Consider the following 20,198-nt stretch of genomic DNA (forward strand, 5'->3'; position numbering starts at 1 on the left):
AGGTTACTTAGAGACCATGGTTTTGGTCGTTTGATATTATTATAGTAACAGACCATGTTTTTTATTTTTGTCATTATATGTTACGTAGACCATGGTTTTGGTCAATTGGTATTATATATTATAGTAACAGACCATGTATTTGGTCATTATATGTTATGTAAACCATGGTTTTGGTCATTTGATATTATTATAGTAACAGACCATGTATTTGGTCATTATATGTTACGTAGACCATGGTTTTGGTCATTTGATATTATTATAGTAACAGACCATGTATTTGGTCATTATATGTTACGTAGACCATGGTTTTGGTCGTTTTATATTATATATTATAGTAACAGACCATGTATTTGGTCATTATATGTTACGTAGACCATGGTTTTGGTCATTTGATATTATTATAGTAACAGACCATGTATTTGGTCATTATATGTTACGTAGACCATGGTTTTGGTCATTTGATATTATTATAGTAACAGACCATGTATTTGGTCATTATATGTTACGTAGAGACCATGGTTTTGGTCGTTTGATATTATTATAGTAACAGACTATGTATTTGGTCATTATATGTTACGTAGACCATGGTTTTGGTCAATAGATATTACTTTTAGACCATGTATTTGGTCAATAGATATTACTTTTAGACCATGTATTTGGTCAATAGATATTAGTAACAGACCATGGTTTTGGTCATTAATTGTTTAGTTTAGACCATGGTTTTGGTCATTTATATTATATATTATAGTAACAGGCCATGGTTTTGGTCATTATATGTTACGTAGAACATGGTTTTGGTCAATAAATTTTAGTAACAGACAATGTATTTGGTCATTATATGTTATGTATAGACCATGCTTTTGGTCATTTGAATGATGTAACAAACCATGATTTAGGTCATTATATGTCACATACGACCATGGTTTTGGTCATAAGATATTTGTAACAGACCATGTATTTGGTCATTAGTATGTGTTACAGAGATCATGTATTTGGTTAATAGATGTTGATAACAGATCATGTATTTGGTTTATATATTATTTACAGACCATGTATTTGGTCAAAAGCTGTTGGTAACAAACCATGATTTTGGTCAATATATATCATGTATATTACTTTAAGACCATGTATTTGGTCAATAGAGTTAATAACAGACCCTTAATTTGGTCAATATATATAACTTTTAGACCTTATTTTGGTCAATAGAATATATTTTAAGTTATATAAATTATGTGTATGTATTTTTTGTTCAATAGAATATGATTAAATGTATATTAAGTTTATGTGACCTAACATTTGTGTATAGAATATGATTTTTAAAATCAAACATGACCAGTTTACTTTAACCTGGTATTGTTCATTAGAATATGATTTTTAGATATATACATTTTAGGTAGACATTGCATTTGTTCAATATATTATGATGTTTAGATACAAGCATGACCTTTTTATGTGAATCATGTTTTGTTTAATAGAAAATGAATTTAGATATCTATACATTTTATGTAAACCGTTTTTTTATTTAATGAGTGTACAATTTATGTAGACAATGCATTTGTTAAATAGTATTTATATTTTATATGTAAACATCAACACAATATGATTTTTAGATATATAGTAATAATATACATTGTACATATACATTTGATGTAAACCATGTATTTGTTGATTTTGTTCAATAGATGTTGTTTTTAGACCATGTATTTAGTTAATAGATGAACTACAATAAAATACCATATATTTATTGATAGACTTTACTTTTCATAGAACATGTATTTGGTCAAATAAAGTTGATGCTCAGTTATGCATTCAATATAAACCCTGTATTTGGTCAACAGAATTTGATGTTTGCATACATTTTTTAAAATGAACCTTTTCTTATAAACCATATTTTTGGTTAGTAGAATTTCATTTTCAGATATACATAACACATATATTAGATCATACATGTTTCATATGGACAATAGATCAAAATATAAGGAATATAGCTTTAAAAATTTGTACAGCTAGGAGATGCTGGTCTGAGTTACAGTTATGCTGCAATGATAAAATGCTTTAAAAGAGACTCCAATAGACAATGTTTTGACATTTCTAATATAATTACCTGCATGGGCCGGTAGTTAGTTTTAGAACTTTTTGTTTTTGTTTTCAAAAGTTCTACTTAAAGTAAGCCTTTCATAAAAATAATTTTTATGCACAAAATATGAATGTGTCATAGCAGTAGGATATCATGCTAGTTTAACTAAACTTAACTGCTTGGACCGTTAAGTCATTATTACAAAATGAATGCTTGATTTAATCTCTCATTCAGATATTTGCTTATATGTCTTGCTCATTTAGTTGTTTTGTTTAGGTGAAAACAGTCTTTTATTGAAGTTTGATATTGTAATATATATATAATCACTGAAAAGATTGTTGACAAGGACATTGTCTCATTGTTATTTTGCAGAACTTGCTTGGGCTGGTACTGTATTGCAAGTTATTTATAGGTTTTTCAAATATTCTTAATCACATTCAGTATTTTCACTGTTAGTTACAAACAAAGATTGAGCTTGAACTAATATAGCTAATATGGGAAATTGAACATCTTGTGAAGGCATTAATAACTTGTTAAACATCAAATATGACGAACAGTTCTGAATTTTGCCAAGTGCTTGGCCTTTGTGGGGTAGGAAAGATTTATGTTATTGCATCTTTCCTGGTGGCTTAGTTGACCCCTTCCTAGGCCAAGCTATTGTATTCTGTATTATTTTATTATCGTTTTATGTTTTGCATTCATTATTATCAGAGACATATAATACATTATATGTCTCTGTTATTATCTTGTTGGAAAATGTATATGTATATATTATATATTGTTTATTTTTGTATGAGAAACATTTTTACTCTGAATAAGTAAAAATATTGCAATTCAACTTCTTGTTTCTCTTTTCATTCATGCATTGCCTAAACGGTCCAATAAATGTTAAATACATGAGATACTCGCCGATTCATTCAAGTGAAAGGTAAACCTCTCTTTGTTTGTTTGGGTTGAAGGAGGAAAGCATAAATACCATTATGATTAAATCGAGCTTACACGTGTAACTTAACTTTTTATACTTTGTGTCTAATACTGTATCATACAATTTCACATGTTTCATCTTGAAAAATACAAAAAATTTAGTGAACTGGCCGATTTTGACCTCAAACTTCAGGTTCTTCTGATGAAATGTTTTTGACAAATTTTTTGACAAATTTTAACACTTTTAAAATGTCTACTTGAGTTGGTGCAATTAATTCATATGAAAAATTCGAATTGATTAAGTCATTAAAGACGTTCAAATCCAAGCTCAAATATGAAAAATCTATCAAAATAACTACGTCTCTTTTTAGATGTTTTTTTTTTGTCAAAAAACAAAGTGGCCGCACCCGTGTTCAGTCTAAAACTTTTTACATGTTATGTATTATCAACAAAAAAGGTTTACATCTTACATTTGAATATCAGGAATGAACACAAATTCAGCCACTTCCATTTAAGACGGAAACCATACAAAATTAACTGAAACGCTAAGATTGTGAATATTTCAGTAACTTAGCATGACTTACAGTCGTTTTATAGTCAGTTTGTCAAGTCTTGCTGGTAGTTGTATAGAAAAAACTACAAACATGACCACCGGACTAATAATTGACTACAATTTTCTCTTGTTAGTGAATTTATTCTTAACAAGATCGTTTAGTAACGCTCAATATACCACAGAATACATAGTTTAGCACATACTTGCAACTTCTCGTCCAATTAAATTGCTTAAATTGCCCTTCGATTTTCATAGTACATGCATTTACCATGTACCAAATAACTACGACTGAATGACCACAAGGGTAAGACTTCATTGTATCGTAATCAAGATATTTAAACAAAAATTGCCACTGCCTTTATTGTTATAAAATGCGGTGTTCCAAATAAATTAGATAGTTTGTGTTTACATTGATTTTCAAATAACCTACAATTTAATCTTTTGATTTAACATTTTTTGACGGATATCAAGTTGGTTCAATATTCAACATTCAACATTCAACATTCAAATTTGTTCTTTTTTTTTCTTGTATCCATTTTCAACATTCAACATTCGATTTCAACATTCAACATTCGATTTCAATATTCAACATTCAACATTCGATTTCAATATTCAACATTCAACATTCGATTTCAATATTCAACATTCAACATTCAAATTTTTTTTTCTTGTATCCATTTTCAACATTCAACATTTCGATTTCAACATTCAACATTCGATTTCAATATTCAACATTCAACATTCGATTTCAATATTCAACATTCAACATTCAAATTTTTTTTTCTTGTATCCATTTTCAACATTCAACATTTCGATTTCAACATTCAACATTCAACATTCGATTTCAATATTCAACATTCAAAATTCATTTTTTTTTTCCTTGTATCCATTTTCAACATTTCGATTTCAACATTCAACATTCAAATTTATTTTTTTTTTATTTTTTTTTTGTATCCTTTTTCAACATTCAACATTGGATTTCAAATGTTGAATGTTGAAAACCAATGTTCAATGTTGAAAACGAATGTTGATTGTTGAAAACGAATGTTGATTGTTGAAATCGAATGTTGAATGTTGAAATCGAAAATGGATACAAGAAAAAAAATTAAAAAAAAAAAATTTGAATGTTGAATGTTGAATATTGAAATCGAATGTTGAATGTTGAAATCGAATGTTAAATGTTGAAAATGGATACAAGAAAAAAAAATTAAAAAAAATTGAATGTTGAATGTTGAATATTGAACCAACTTGACATCCGTCATTTTTTGACGATTGCAAGTATCTTTCAGTTGAATAAAGGGTAACACATATGATTCTTTTTATCTTGATGAGAGTTCAATATAAAAAAAAATGTGGTATGATTGCCAATGAGTCAACTGTCCACCAGAACCCAAAATGACACAGATATTAACAATTATAGGTCACCGTACGGCCTTCAACAATGAGCAAAGCCCATACCGCATAGTCATCTATAAAAGGCCCCGATAAGACAATATTAAACAATTCAAACGAGAAAACTAACGGCCTTATTTATATAAAAAAATGAACGCAAAACAAATATGTGACACATAAACAAACGACCCCATCTTACAACTGTAATCATTTATCATACAGGCAATTATTTGTACAAAAAGAAATGTGTACTACGACTACTAGTAGACATTTGCGAAAACTCTCATACATCTATGATTAGGATTTCGATTACACTTACAGGTGACATTTAAATTTTGGGCTGTCTCAAAGTGTAAATATAAACCGTCGATCCAAAACAATGTAACTCTTATGATAATTTTTTTAATAGTTGAACAATGATTTTTTTAAATATATATTTGCAGTTAAGTGTAAACATTAATTATTGTATATTGTGTTTTCAAGGTTAAACATGTTGAAGTTATGATTACACGAGAAAAATAATGCAATTGTCATTTCAGTAGCTAGATAGGAACTATCATTGATGGCGATACACAAAAGACCGAGGCATTCAATGACTATTTTGCGTGGCAGTCTTATATCTACGATAGCAACAAACTACTGCCTATGGACGACATCCCTCCAGATAGACGATTAAGTAGGATAGTTTTCGAAACGTACGAAGTTAAGGACATTCTTCAAACTTTAAATGTCAACAAGGCTTCGGGGCCAGATGCTATAAGCGGTCGTATTCTCAAGCCGGTTGCCAATATCATAGCAAAACCACTATGCGCTATTTTTAACTTAAGTCTTAGAACAAAATTGTTCCCGTCCGCATGGAAGCTAGCTAATGTAATTCCTTGTTTCAAGAATGACGATAAAGGCATACTTAGTAATTATCGTCCAATATCTCTTCTATCGGTGATGAGTAAAGTTTTCGAGCGTTGTGTATATAAGCATGTATTAACTTCATACGAGTTTTGATTACCGAGCACCAGTCTGGTTTCATGCCTAACGATTCGACCAGAAATTAACTTTCATGCATTTGTAACGTTCTTAGCAAAGCCTTAGACGAAGGCAAAGATATCAGGTTCATATTTTTCGATATAAGTAAAGCCTTCGACCGTGTGTGGCATAAGGGATTGCTCCAAAAGTTGCAAATGATGGGGATTGTTGGTAACCTTCTCCTGTGGCTTAAAGATTACTTGTCGAACAGAAAACAAAGGGTTGTCATAAACGGAGTAGAATCTTCCTGGGCTGATGTAAGTGCTGGAGTACCCCAGGGTTCAATTCTCGGGCCCTTGTTGTTCCCTATTTATATTAATGACATTAAAACAAAGTAAGCTGTAAGATTAAACTATTTGCGGACGATACATGCATTTATGCTGTTGTAGATAATCCACTAGTTTCGTCGATTTCTTTAAACAACAACTTGTGTAAAATAAATAGCTGGGCAAATAAATGGTAAGTTAATTTTAACCCGTCAAAGACAGAATCCATTGTATTCTCGCGCACCAGATTATCAACCCCCTTTGAATATGAGTGGCGTCATTATAAAAAGAGTTCAAACTCATAAGCACTTAGGATTAACTTTCTTGAGTGATAGGACATGAAATCATCACATCGAAAAAATTATTTAAAAGACATTACCTCGACTACACTTACTGCGTCGCCTAAAATTTAGGCTTGACAGAAGATCTCTTGAAAATATATATTTTAGCTGTGTTCACCCATTACTTGAACATGTTGTTGTCTGGGTTAACTGTCCCGAATACTTAAAAGCCAAACTTGAACATGTAAATAACGATGCTGCGCGCATCGTTACTGGTGCAACAAAACTCACCAGTCTACGCTTACTTTTGGTAGAATGCGGATTGGAGACTCTTCAACAGCGAAGAGATAAGCATAAAAGTTTACTTTTTCATAATATGGTGAATGGAAAGACCCTATGGTATCTAAAATGATATCCTTCCCGATCAATTTATAAACATTCATCAGTATAGAACTCGTTCTGCAAATAGTTTTCCATCAGTACCCTGTCGAACTACTTATTATATGAATAGTTTCCTTCCATCAACAGTTCGAATATGGAATAGCCTCCCCCAGATATAACAAAATGCTGGTTCTATCGCTCCACTAAAAGCATTTCTCAAGATAAATCATTCTATACCAAATTATTATTATACAGGCAGTAGACTAGGCCAAATATATCATGCCCAAATCCGTACCGAGAGCAGTAGTCTTTGAGATCACTTGTATCAGAAAAATTGGAATCGGACCCATTTTGTAAATGTAAACAGATAGAAACCTCAGAACACTTCCTTCTAAACTGTCCAAATTATCATCGAATTCGTGAAGCCCTTTTTGTTAACCTAGTTGGTACACGCAACATAGATATGTTATTTTATTGTGATCCGAACATTTATTACCGATAAAGACAATAAAAACAACTTTCTTATTGTCCAAGACTATATATTGAAAAATAAGAGATTCACATAATTATTCTTGTTGGCCCAACAACATGTCACCCAATATTAAAAAATCTTAAAAAATACTATCTGCATTATATGTTAATTTCCATTACATTTGATTTCTTTTTTATGATATTATATTATATTATTTTACATTTTCTGTCCATTGTAATTGATTTTGTCGTTTAAAAAGAACTAAGTGACTTGTCACTTGTTTTCGAATCCATTGTATTGTTTGTATGTTCGCAATTATTTATCTGTTTCTGAATAAATATTGTTCACACTAGATAGGAACAACTATTGCTGAAAAAAAATCAGCAAGACTTTGTGTTTTATAGGAAAGGTGTTATCAATCATGGAGCATTTTGGCATATTTATGCTAAGACATACAATATCTCTTTTATTTTGTTTACAGCCGATTTCAATGAGTATGCAGCTAAAGGTTATATCTTGGTTTTCTTGCCTGTTAGCTGAACCGTAAAGTCATTGTAAGGTAAGGTAATATACTCCTCTCGAAGTAGCCTAGTCCTACAGACAGATAGATTGGTTATCCGTGGGACAAGTCGACTCTTAAAGGAGGGTAGTTTACCTAACCTAACAATGACTTCATGCTTCAGCTAGCATGCAAGCTAACCAAAAGATATTACCTTTAGCTACATACTCATTCAAATCGGCTGTAAAGAGAATGATGGGATACAGTGGACGGGTGTTTTTTTAGCTATTTAATCTCAATGGAATTTCACTTGCTGTTCTGTACATGTTTTATATCTTTTATTTTTTCCTGATTAGGACAAAAACTTTGGCCTGCGTTTTTTGTTTCAAAAGAAGTAAAAACAATCACAACTATTCGGGAATAAAAACAGTTATCAAAGAACTTCTTTATGTCGGTAATTTAATTTAGACTATTCGTCATATATGTACTCGGTTGAGATATAAGAATAGGTGTAAAAAATTGTTAAAATTTGCTATTTTTTATCTAACTACAGTATGAACGGTGTACATTCGCGGTGTCAATAATGATCCCCCATAAACATGGGTTGGACTGGAATGCTCGAAATACAAGCTTTAACTCCTGTTTGGAGGTTAGTACTATTTCATGAAATTGTAATATAAAGTGCATTGACGCGCCTCCGAGGCAAGGATGGATCCAGCCATTTTTAAAAGGGGGTTCCAACCCAGGATAAAAAAAGTGGGTCCAACATATGTCCCATACAAAAGAATCTTCCATTGCGACGGTGTTTATTTCAACACAAAATTCATACGCAAATAGTTTCAAATGATTGATAGGAATTAAAATGCAAAAGTAAGCTAGCAAGAAGAATTTATAAAAAAAAATCAAAATATATTTAAGTCGGCAAGGGAAATGGGAACAGTTGCGGATACAAAATTGTAATCGTGTAAAAGAAAAAACAAACATCAACATTACGTACTATTTCAAATGTACTGCTCTGCAAAGAGAGTTATCGTCATGGTATGTCATTTGAAGTTGGTTCTCGTTTTAACCTAAGATTCTCAAAGGCAGAGTTTGTAGGGTATCCTCTGAACAATATCATTGCTGTTTTTTGCATTCTAACAATAACATAAAAGTACTCTGGTTCTCGGGAAAGTGTATTGCTACTGCTGGTATAGATTGACACCTTCAACGTTATTAGTCCTTTTGCTCTATCAAATATTCGCCTTTGAGCATTCCTGATGAAGGTAAATCGAGAAAAGGCCTCGGACGCATGACATTTATAACGTGGTATTTTCATTATAGAAGACATGTGAATTTTATTGTCAAAAACAGCCAATATTTATGTAACAGAAGTATTCTACTTTCCAACAAATAGCTAAAAGTTTACATTTTAACCATTTTTTTAAACTTGTATATTTTAAGACAAAAAAGGGTCCTTTGTTTTTATTTCCCGAATACTTTGTATTTAAGTGTGTTTTTGAAAAATATATGCATGAAAACTTTTCATTAATAATTGAGCCAACACACGAGTCTTATTGACCCTTAGACAAATGACCAATTTAAAAAAATAACTGCAGAATACATATTCTACTTTTCAAATGAATGATGAGCTACAGGGACCAATATCTTTAAGTGTAGACAGGTTCTATATGTAATCGATTTAACTAGAATAAATCATCTGTACATGCGAGGGACGAACAAACTACAATAAGCAGCAAAATGCATCGAACAATGCAACTTAAGGCGAAGTGTAGTACTACGTAATTAAACTACACAATGGATTTTTCAAAAATTTTACATGTAGATTCTGCTTGTAAAAATAAATCGGAAAATAAAATAAAAAAAGTGGGTAACCGTTTTCGTTTTTGGGAAACGAGCTGTTGAAGTTAACAGCATCGCATCATACACCAAAATTACAAAGGATATATATAGGGAAAATCGTGAAATTCGGCAGGAATTGTTACATTTCCAAGATTTTCTATTACATGTATATTAGAGAATTGATTTTTTTTTAAATTTATGAGACGATTCTAAAATGTCTGAGGAATCGATTGGTGCAAAGAAAGTCCTTAGCAACCGTGTTACTTTTCAAGCTATACCCTGTTAAAGTTGAATCTTGAGTGTATAAAAACAAAAAACAACGACAACGTTATTGACGTCGCCGCAACAGTTACGACGCTTCATATAGTCTTATACTTGTATGAAATATATACCGTTTTGTTGGAGTTCGTGTTGCTCGGTCTTTAGTTCTTTATGCTACGTTTTGTGTACTGTTGTATTGTATTTGTTTTTTATATTCGGGTGCGTGCGGAGATCACCAAGCTAGAAAACGGTTGACATTTTCTTCATTATGAACTAGAACTATTTTCGACCTTGGTGCCTTATTTTTGTTAAAATCTAAACACTGCGACGTGTTTTCAAAATCTTTGTTCCCATAAAACTTCATTTCATCAAGGTCTCTTCTCAGAATATCAGCCATCTGTCTGGCACAGGATAACAAGTCAATATTCACAGGATAACAAATCAATATTTAAGTAAATTTAAGTTGTGTGGTAATTCTTAGTACATTTGGGTAAATTAATCTTATCTTTGTGCCGCATAAGCATCTCTATAATTCAACACATCCCTGAGCCACGATATTAAATATTTTATGCATTGCATGCGCTTCTTTTTATCACAATCCAGACCGGCTAGTAATCGTTGTATAACTTTACACGTCTGAAGACGAATATTTGCGTGAAACATTTTTATATGATTTTTATTTCTGGAAATCAATCTGAAATCTACAACAGTCCTTTCCCGAAAGTCGGGTTGGACCTTAAAAGTTTACTTTTATGTGCATTCGGGATTTGCACAAATTGTAACCCGAATAATTCAGTCGTATTATTCAGCTAATGTACGAATGCTACATTTCTCGTGTGGGAGAAAATCGGACATGGAAAGGGCTTGAATTATTCGAGTTACTCAAATTGAAACTCGGGAATATATTTCTAGCTGTTCGGAATTCGTGGAAACAAATGATTGTTTTTCGGCATTACGGTATTGAATCAATATGAGAGATATCATTTTTTTCTTTTAACAAATTCGAATACCAGTAAGTTTATAGGACGATAAATATTCGATAAAAAACGTTGAATGAAAACCTAGAGCTGACCGAGTGCGCGATCCTCATGGATAATCATCGAGGTCGTTAAACACCCCTTGCAGTAAACTAGGGTTAAATTTCGAAAAAAATCGAAATATAATAGTCTGAACACATTTCACCTCTCATTCCACTAAATATTAAATTGCAGTTACAAGTATCACAAAACTTCCCTGATCTCTTTTCTTTAACCATAATAGAGGGATGAGGGACGGAGGGATCCAGATCCCGAAATCCGAGGCTTAAAAACACGACATCCCGAGGTCCTGAATTTAAAAAAAAATAAATCCCGACTACCCGAAATTCGGATATAGAATTCCCGGATCCCGAAAGGGTCAATCCCGAAATCCCGAGCTTAAAAACACCCGATCCCGCAGTTCCGATAAAGGTCCTATCTAACCCCCCCCCCCTCCCGTAATTATATATTCTATTCATTCATAATCTTGAAACTTGATACTTCAAAATTGAATTGAAAGTTGAATATCATAATTTTTACTTATTTTAAGATAAATGTTAGAGTGAGACAACTTTTAAGTTACTGAATAATTTTTGGGGCCTAATTTGTTTATTTTTTGTTTGTTTTCCGTCTTTGTTCTTCCGACCTGTAAGTGTTGCACTAGTGGTCAAATTATTCTCTTGGTATCGTATGATTTCTTATATGAATATAAATTACATCCTTAAATTTTCAATTGCACAAAATACGAACATTTCAACGTCTTTTTAATTAAACAATTAAATTCACACGTCTTTCATTAATGTATTTGTAACCTATTATAAAACTTTACGTTGAGTACTGTGTTTTTCGTTCAAGACTACGGCTTTTTAAAACGATATTGTTGGGTCAATTCAGGTTTCATTTTAATTAATTTGATATCAAAAGAAGAAAAATTGTTACATGTTTATTTGTTTATTTGTTTATAATTTTGTTGTGAGGCGTTTTTTCTTTCTGTTGATATCATAAACACGAAATGCCTTCTCCTACGCGTCTAAAACAACAACAACAAAAAACCCAGTGTTTTTAAGTCAGAATGCACACAGAACAACGTACAGAATGCTGTGATTTCTAATTGGAGTTATTTAGATAATTTCTATGAGGTTTAAGACAGCATAGGAGTGCTTGTTGGATTCATTATAGACCGCAGAAAGTAGTTTCTCTTTCGTGTGTCCTTTCTGGAGTACGGGAGATAACTTGCGTAACTAACGACGAACGTTTTTAATCCCGTATTCCGCTAGAGGCGTGCAATTACGTACACTTCGCCTTAGCATTAACTTTTGTATTGATGATACTAGTATTGTTAGCAATCCAACCTTTAACTTTGCAATTTATGTATACCGATCAGATGGAATAGATTTAGAGTACAAACAAAACACTGTGTAACGGTAACAGAAAATACTGATAAGATATAACCAGTATTAAAAGCACATAAAAAAACAAGGATGGCTACCCGTTAAAGTTACTTGATTTATTAAACTCGATTTTCTAGGAGCCTGGATAGGTGAATTATTAAAAATATGCACCATTATGTGATTGGAAAGGGTGGCAGCATACTTCGTTATATTTCGGGTCATTTAGTCATAATGACCTGAGTAAGGAATTAATAATCTTTTTCTAGATCATAATTATTCATAAATATCAGGAATAAATTTGTTTGAAAAGGTATAAACGGCATGGAGCAATAACACTTGTCTATCACATTTAAAATATACATTTTCAAAAAGTGATGCTAAAAAGTATATCACATAGACTTCAAAGAAAGGACTAGCCTGACCTTTTATTGAAGCATTTATTTTATCAAATTGTAAGCAAATATGACACATAAAAGACATAATGGCTTCCAAAGCTGCCTGAAAAATCTAATACAGATAGATTTAATTCGTCTTCAATCCATTGTTTCACTTTTAAACTTTCTATTATAAAGTTTATAGTTACCTGAATTCTAAATTTATCTTGCAGAATCTTTTGCGGAATTGCTGTCAAATTTCAGGAAAAGTAGGTAAAAAAACTACTAGAATTGGTAGTTCAGACTAAATTAATGTAGTCACCTTTACATTTGTTTATTCCTTTTTCAAATCAACTTGAATTTTTATCAAACTATACACCTATCTCAATAACATTTTGATCTTACCTAATGCCAAGTTGTCTGGTAGTTTTGTGTATTGCTGTCAAATTTAGGGATTTAATGGATAGGTCAACTAAGCTAGAATAAAGATATAGGCAGACGTGGTATGAGTGCCAATGAGACAACTCGCCATCCGAGTAATATTTATAGAAGCAAACCATTATAGGTCAAGTTACAGCCTTTAACACGGAGTTTTGGCTCACAACGAACAGCAAGCTATTAAAGGCCCCAAAAAGTACTAGTGTAGAACCATTCAAACGGGAAAACCAACAGTCTAATCTATATGAAAACGAAAAATGAGAAACACTTATGTACCACATAAACAGACGACAGCCACTGGACATCAGATTTCTGACTTAGGATAGGTGCAAACAATTGCAGCGGGATCAAACGTTTTAATGGTACCAAACCTTCTCCCTTTCCTAAAACAATAGTATAACATCACAACATAGAAAGACACACTATAAAATAATCTGTTACGACTAAATCTTTTCAATATCAACTTTCATCAAACTTTTCGGCTATTTTTATTACGTATTGCCCTTTTGATTTTGTATTATGTTTTACAGGTATTTGCAGGGATATATCACATGGACCAGTTAGAATATCAAGCTCTAAAACGGCTTTAGAAAGAGTAACAATGAATGATGCTAGTGTTTCTGTTAGTAATGTCTTTGCTACACAGCTTATTGAAGTCCACTTTTATGAAAGTGGTCCTTAAATATTCAGAACAACAACGATGCATAGAAATATCTTCAATAGAAATTATATTTGATGATATCATAACACATGTGATATCGTAATGCATGTCTACTAGAAAAAAAAAAAGATTATGCTTTTCTCACTAATGTGAATATGTAGTGTTAATGAAATTCGAACGATAACAAACAAACAAAAAAGATATAAACTTTCGTGAAAGTACAAAACTGCATTGCACTTCTACTTATGACAAGAATGATGGTGACACCAATTTTCATGTTGAAAATAAAGATTTGCTATTAAGTATATCATTTTATATTTTTGAGGGTTTTCGAAACCATCAGACATGTAAACAATAACAGTAATAAACATCCTCGTTCATCTAATGATAATTGAAATTTCTCATGAGATGCTGGATCTTAATGGTGACCTATAATGGTATACTAGCAGAAATATGTATTGCTTTTGCCTTGTATTTAGAATTGATTACTTATAGTGTTATGAGAGAAATTGCATTTAAATACGGTATAACCCTGAGTTTCTAACAAAAGTGGACACACTTACACAGATTAAAACTGAAAGTCATACCAAAGTTTTAAATCAAAAGACTTAGTTTTTGTTTCAATGTGTTTTAATCTCACTGAGGCGCCTCCAAGTGAGGTACTCAAATATAATTTCAAACTACGTGCATTGATATTGGACACGATGCTAACTTTAGCAACTGGCTGAGCTTAATCATTTGTTTTTGTACCGACTCACTTTGAAGAATATATAGTTATTAGATTTATGCATCGAACTGAATTTCGAGAGAACATTTTGTGTGATTGTAGATAAGTTTATTGTGTGAAATTTTAGAGGTTACAAATTAGGTGGACAACAAACGAAGACGGACACCCAGCGATTGTAGTATATTTATCTAAACAAACTCGTACAATGTCAGATAAGCAAACTCTATTACATGTATATATGCTTACCTTTGATGTTTTCTGGAATTGGATTATCAAGCCTATTCTTTAATTCTAAGTTTTCTCGCATAATATCTTCAAATTTTATATGTCTATTCACGCTGCCTGAAATTGGAAAAAATCTTCAAACGAATACATCTGTTTTTTTAATGTTAGTCACACACTACCGTTTTTATCAAAATTCTAAAAGATTTTTTGATATTTTGAATCGATGTTGGTGGACATGTCAGTGTTAGTGTATTCTCTACAAACGCCACGAAGTCTTTTAAAACGGCTAACTATTTAAAGTGTTGATTTATACAAATTTTCAAAGTACAAAGTAATCAGTATCAATCAATATATTCCTTCAAACCATTACAATGATCGATACTAAAGAACATTAGCTCATCACACTAGATTTGTTTGAAATATATTGAAAAAAATAATAAACATGTTTGTGCCAATAACAATGTTTGTTTTGAACAATTGATTAGTATTCTAAATTGCTTAAATACCTTGAAGTTTACTCAAAGCTTCATTCCATTTTCTTGTACTAATAATAACTTACCACTCGAAGACTTGTCCAGGAAAAGCACAACCATCGTAAAAGCTACAAATTAGACAAATTGAAAAATGTATGCACATATTATAAATCATGTTATTAGAGTTAAGTTTCTAACAAATGTGTATAAAAAAACGCCATCTGCTTACTCTCTAATATATGCATTTAAACTGAAGTACTTTGCTATCCTTTTGAAATTTGTAGAATTTATTGATATATAGTTATGTTTTATCGTAAATGATATTACACAAGTTGGAAGTTATACATTGATATGACATTACGCACAAGTAAAGACATCTCTACCGATATGATATCGATTGTAATATCCAAGAGCAATATTCATCAAGTGATTATACGGAGATATTTCTCGGCTGTCGGATGAAAATTTAAAAAACTTACTGATGGACAGCAACATTGGTAATTGGGAATGATTGACAAACCGAGATGTGCAGACATCAATGTAAATTTATAAAATATATTTGTCTATTGTATTTACATACAGTAGAGAGTGATGCATTGCTAAAAAAGAATGAAAAAATAATAATTGTTTAAAATAAAGACATGAATCACCCTTGAGTGTTGAAACAGTAACGGATTGCGATGTACTCAAATTAGTGACAAATGCTAGAAGTTTAAATGTGGGCAACTGCAGTTCTTTTCTGCTCTTATGTAGAAAGGAACTAATCGGAATAAAAATGATTTAAAACTTAAGATAAGGGAGCTACCATTTGATTTTTATGGGGGGGGGGGGAACGACAATTTACGTTAAAAAAAAGTCAGGATAAACTAAAAAAAAAAAAGCAGGACCAAACAGAGTGAAAAATAAAAAGGCAGGACAGAGATTACAGCTAAAAAAAATGCAGGACAAAAATTTTCACCCAACCCCCCCATACAAATCAAATGGTAGCTCCCTAACCAGACGTAGCTGCATTTGCTCCTTTCCATCTACTTCTTTAGAATGATTTGTAAACAACATATGATTAAGTAATAGAAGAAAAGAACCAATTGGATGATACTGACGAATTATGGTTTAGGGTCCAGTTACAAATATCATGTGCATGTGAGAACGACAACACGTTATATGTACCCTGTGTTGTATTAGAAAGACACCTTTTCAGTCGGATTTAAGAAAGTGCTACTTTGAACAGACACAAAAATTAAGGCTGATTATTGAAAATGTTAATAATAAATTCATGCATATTCCAGCGGCCAATCCATATCACACTATAGTGAAGTGACACACTCTTCAATAAAATGCAAAGAAAGTTCAAATAAAAATGCTCTTACTAGAAGGATACTATTGCACCGTATCGTCATTTGTTTTTAACTCAAGACGTTTCAATTTTAACTTTTTCAATGGGAAAATATAAAGGTAGCAAAACTATAGTCGTGGCTACATATCTCTTAACTGACACAACTTTGATTCACCAACCAATTTAGAAACTTTATTCCCATAATTTTCACTAAAACATGGTATTCTTCACGTTATATTACAGTCATGAAATATTTTCAAAAGTCAATTTATTTTCTAAAACTAAAGTACTATCTTGTGTCCTTTAAATGATAATATCTAAAATTGTTTGTTACGCCTTTATTAAACAAAATTGCTATGCGTATGAGCATAAATACTACATACAAGGTTCTATCCTGGGCCCTATGGTATTTATTTTATATATCAATGATTTACCACTTAATATAGAACATTCATTAATAGATTTATATGCAGATGCATCTTCGCTAGTCAAGGGTTACGATCCACTCCCGCTCTCTTCACCCTTGGCGGATTGAGCCAACATTTGTGATAACAATGGTGCGCCATCTATCGGAAGATAAAAATCACGCCAATTCCGAATACATTATTCTTGACCAATGGTAGCACTTGAACTCTTCAATTTGGAGGTAAAAACACGGTAGCGTCTAGATTCTACACACTTGGTAAAGCCGGAAATGAAAACATACGTCAACATTCATGCATTTGTGCATGAAACATACACAGGAACTTCTATTTGTTGATTAAAAACATTCAAGTTTGCACTAAATACAGTCGTATGTTTAGGAATGTAAAGACTTGTTGCACAAAAAACACGTGGCAATTGTTTACAAACACTTTCTACATTTACACGTGATCATGTTATATGCGCATTTTGATTGGATGCAGCGAGTTTTGACTGCTTACCTTGTGTCTCCGAAATTGTATCTCAATCCGCCAAGGGTGAAGAGAGCGGGAGTGGATCGTAACCCTTGGCTAGCGAAGATGATGCAGATGATTCTACATTACATTGTAAAGGTAATAATTTACTTCAGTTAACTTCTAACCTTCAAAATGATATTCATGTAATTGAAAACTGGTGTTCGCAAAATTGTATGAAATTAAATGCCAAAAAGTGTAAATCAATGATTATTGGTTCAAAACAAAGGCTTTGTTCAACTGGAAACAGTTTATATATCAATATTTCAAATGAACAAATAGAAAATGTACATTGTGAAAAACTTCTTGGTTCATATATTGACAAAAACCTAAATTGGAATCAGCAGATAGATAAAATGTCATGTACTATATCAAACAGAATCAATTTATTGCAAAAGATAAGAAAATATTTACCTAGTATGCATATACGTATTATCTTTTTTAATGCTTATAATCTGCCATTATTTGATTATTGTTGCAATATATGGGGAAGCTGTTGTGAAAGTGGAAAAAATAAACTTAATAAGTTATTAAAGAAATCTGCTAGGGTTATAGTAGAAGCTGACATAATGACATCATCCAGTTTATTGTTTAATAGTTTACACTGGTTAAATGTCGAAAAACGCATTCAATACCAAAAGGCAATACTTGTATTTAAATCATTAAATGGTATGGTTCCTAACTATTTACAAGAACATTTTCATTTTACTGATAATTAAAATTATAACTTACGTTCAGCTGATGAAAAACTATTAAATCTTCCAAAACCAAAAACAATTTTTTTTAAAGAAAACATTTACATATTCAGGTTCTCAAATATGGAACCGTTTACCAAATGAAATAAAAATGATTAATACACTTGTATCTTTTAAAACAAAATGTTACAATCAATTGTGCAAATTAATATGCTTTTTCATTATTATTTAAATACAATTGTATATTGTGTATAATATAACTTTATAATACTCTATATAGCTATGTACTTATAAATATGTTATTATAATTTTGAGGACTCTCAGGAGAATTAGTTTTAACTAATGGGATCATCCTCTTATAATAAAGATTATTTATTTATTTATTTATTTATACTTGCGCGAAGCCTTTTAGTTTTACTGAAAACTGCTAAGACTATGAACAGTTTTACAGGTGGTAAATGTTCTGTGATAGATATTATTTTGTCAGACACTTTTCTTTTTTTGATTTGGTTCTTATGATATTTCAGAAATCTGTATATTTAACAGAGTGTAACATTAAACTGAGCCTTTTACTCTTAACAGACGTATAACCAATCCGATTAACAGACAAACCACCGATATAGCCGCATACTCAATATAGATTAACCGACCAATCTCTCGGTTAGCCGAGTGTCGGCCGTGTTCAAACAAAATATCATTGATCTATCACAAGTACTTTCTATATGAAGGTAACTTACCAGAATAATTTACATTTAAAATTATTAATTTATATTAAGTCAATGGCCTATATATAGCTAAGAGACAGTACCTCAAAATTGTCGTCAAACTGATATGGTCTGATACTAGCGCAACTTGATACAAAACATAGTCTCTACATGATGATCGTAACCAGATGCTCCGCAGGGCGCAGCTTTATACGACGGCAGAGGTTGAACCCTGAACGGTTGGGGCAAGTATGGACACAGCATTCAAGCTGGATTCAGCTCTAAATTTGGATTGTGATTAAATAGTTGACACAGCATAGGTTTCTGACACAGAATGAATGTGGTCTAATGAACTAAAAACAATGTTTTGTCTTTGTGCAATTCACTATGCTGTTGAATATTAATCCTCTCAAAAAATGTTTGAAGAAATTTTCTTTTTATTTATGAAATCTGAAATGTGAAAAATTGACCCCCCCCCCCCCATTTTTTTTCCCACACCCCTTTCCCTTTTTCCAAAACTGATCTCAATTCAAATTTCTAATGGAGTTTGCAACAATAACTACTCATTTAAATACATCATAAAATATTAAAATGTAAAAAAGTGCTTGTTATCACTGAATGGTAAAGATTGTTTTATATTTATCAGTTGGTATGTAAAAGTAAATATACATTGTATATTGTATAAAACAATGATTTAAGTTGATTCAACTACTATTCTGGACAAAGAAAGATAACTCCAATTGAAAATTTCTTGCTATTGCACAATATTGTGCAATTAGATATTTCTTGCTATTGTGCAATACTGTGCAATTGAAAATATTTGCTATTGCACAATACTGTGCAATTAAAATTTCTTGCTATTGCACAATACTTAATATAATAACTTTGGATCCTGATTTAAACTTGAAAACTGGGCCCATAATAAAAAATCTAAGTACATGTTTAGATTCAGCAAATCAAAGAAGCCCAAAAATTCAATTTTAGTTTAATTTTGGACCCTTTGGACTTTAATGTAGACCAATTTGAAAACGGGACCAAAAATTAAGAATCTACATCCACAGTTAGATTTGGCATATCAAAGTACCCCAATTATTCAATTTTTGATGAATTCAAACAAAGTTTAATTTTGGACCCCGATTTGAACCAACTTGAAAACTGGGCCCATAATCGAAATCTAAGTACATTTTTAGATTCAGCATATCAAAGAACCCCGAGGATTCAATTTTTGTTAAAATCAAACTAAGTTTAATTTGGC

At 31.5% G+C, this 20,198-nt stretch overlaps 1 protein-coding gene across 1 annotated transcript in view; it reads right to left on the reverse strand.

Moving 5' to 3' along the window:
- LOC143085125 (uncharacterized) overlaps positions 1-20,198 on the reverse strand; it is a 66,895-nt gene that overhangs the window by 18,124 nt on the left and 28,573 nt on the right. Inside the window, exons 9-10 of the mRNA XM_076261307.1 lie at positions 15,363-15,404; positions 14,825-14,920 (exon numbers count right to left, since the gene is read on the reverse strand). Coding sequence (XP_076117422.1) covers positions 14,825-14,920; positions 15,363-15,404 — 138 coding nt within the window. The remainder of the gene's footprint in view (positions 1-14,824; positions 14,921-15,362; positions 15,405-20,198) is intronic.

The sequence above is a fragment of the Mytilus galloprovincialis genome, chromosome 8 (assembly GCF_965363235.1).
Source record: "Mytilus galloprovincialis chromosome 8, xbMytGall1.hap1.1, whole genome shotgun sequence".
In the NCBI taxonomy this organism is placed as follows: Eukaryota; Metazoa; Mollusca; class Bivalvia; order Mytilida; family Mytilidae; genus Mytilus; species Mytilus galloprovincialis.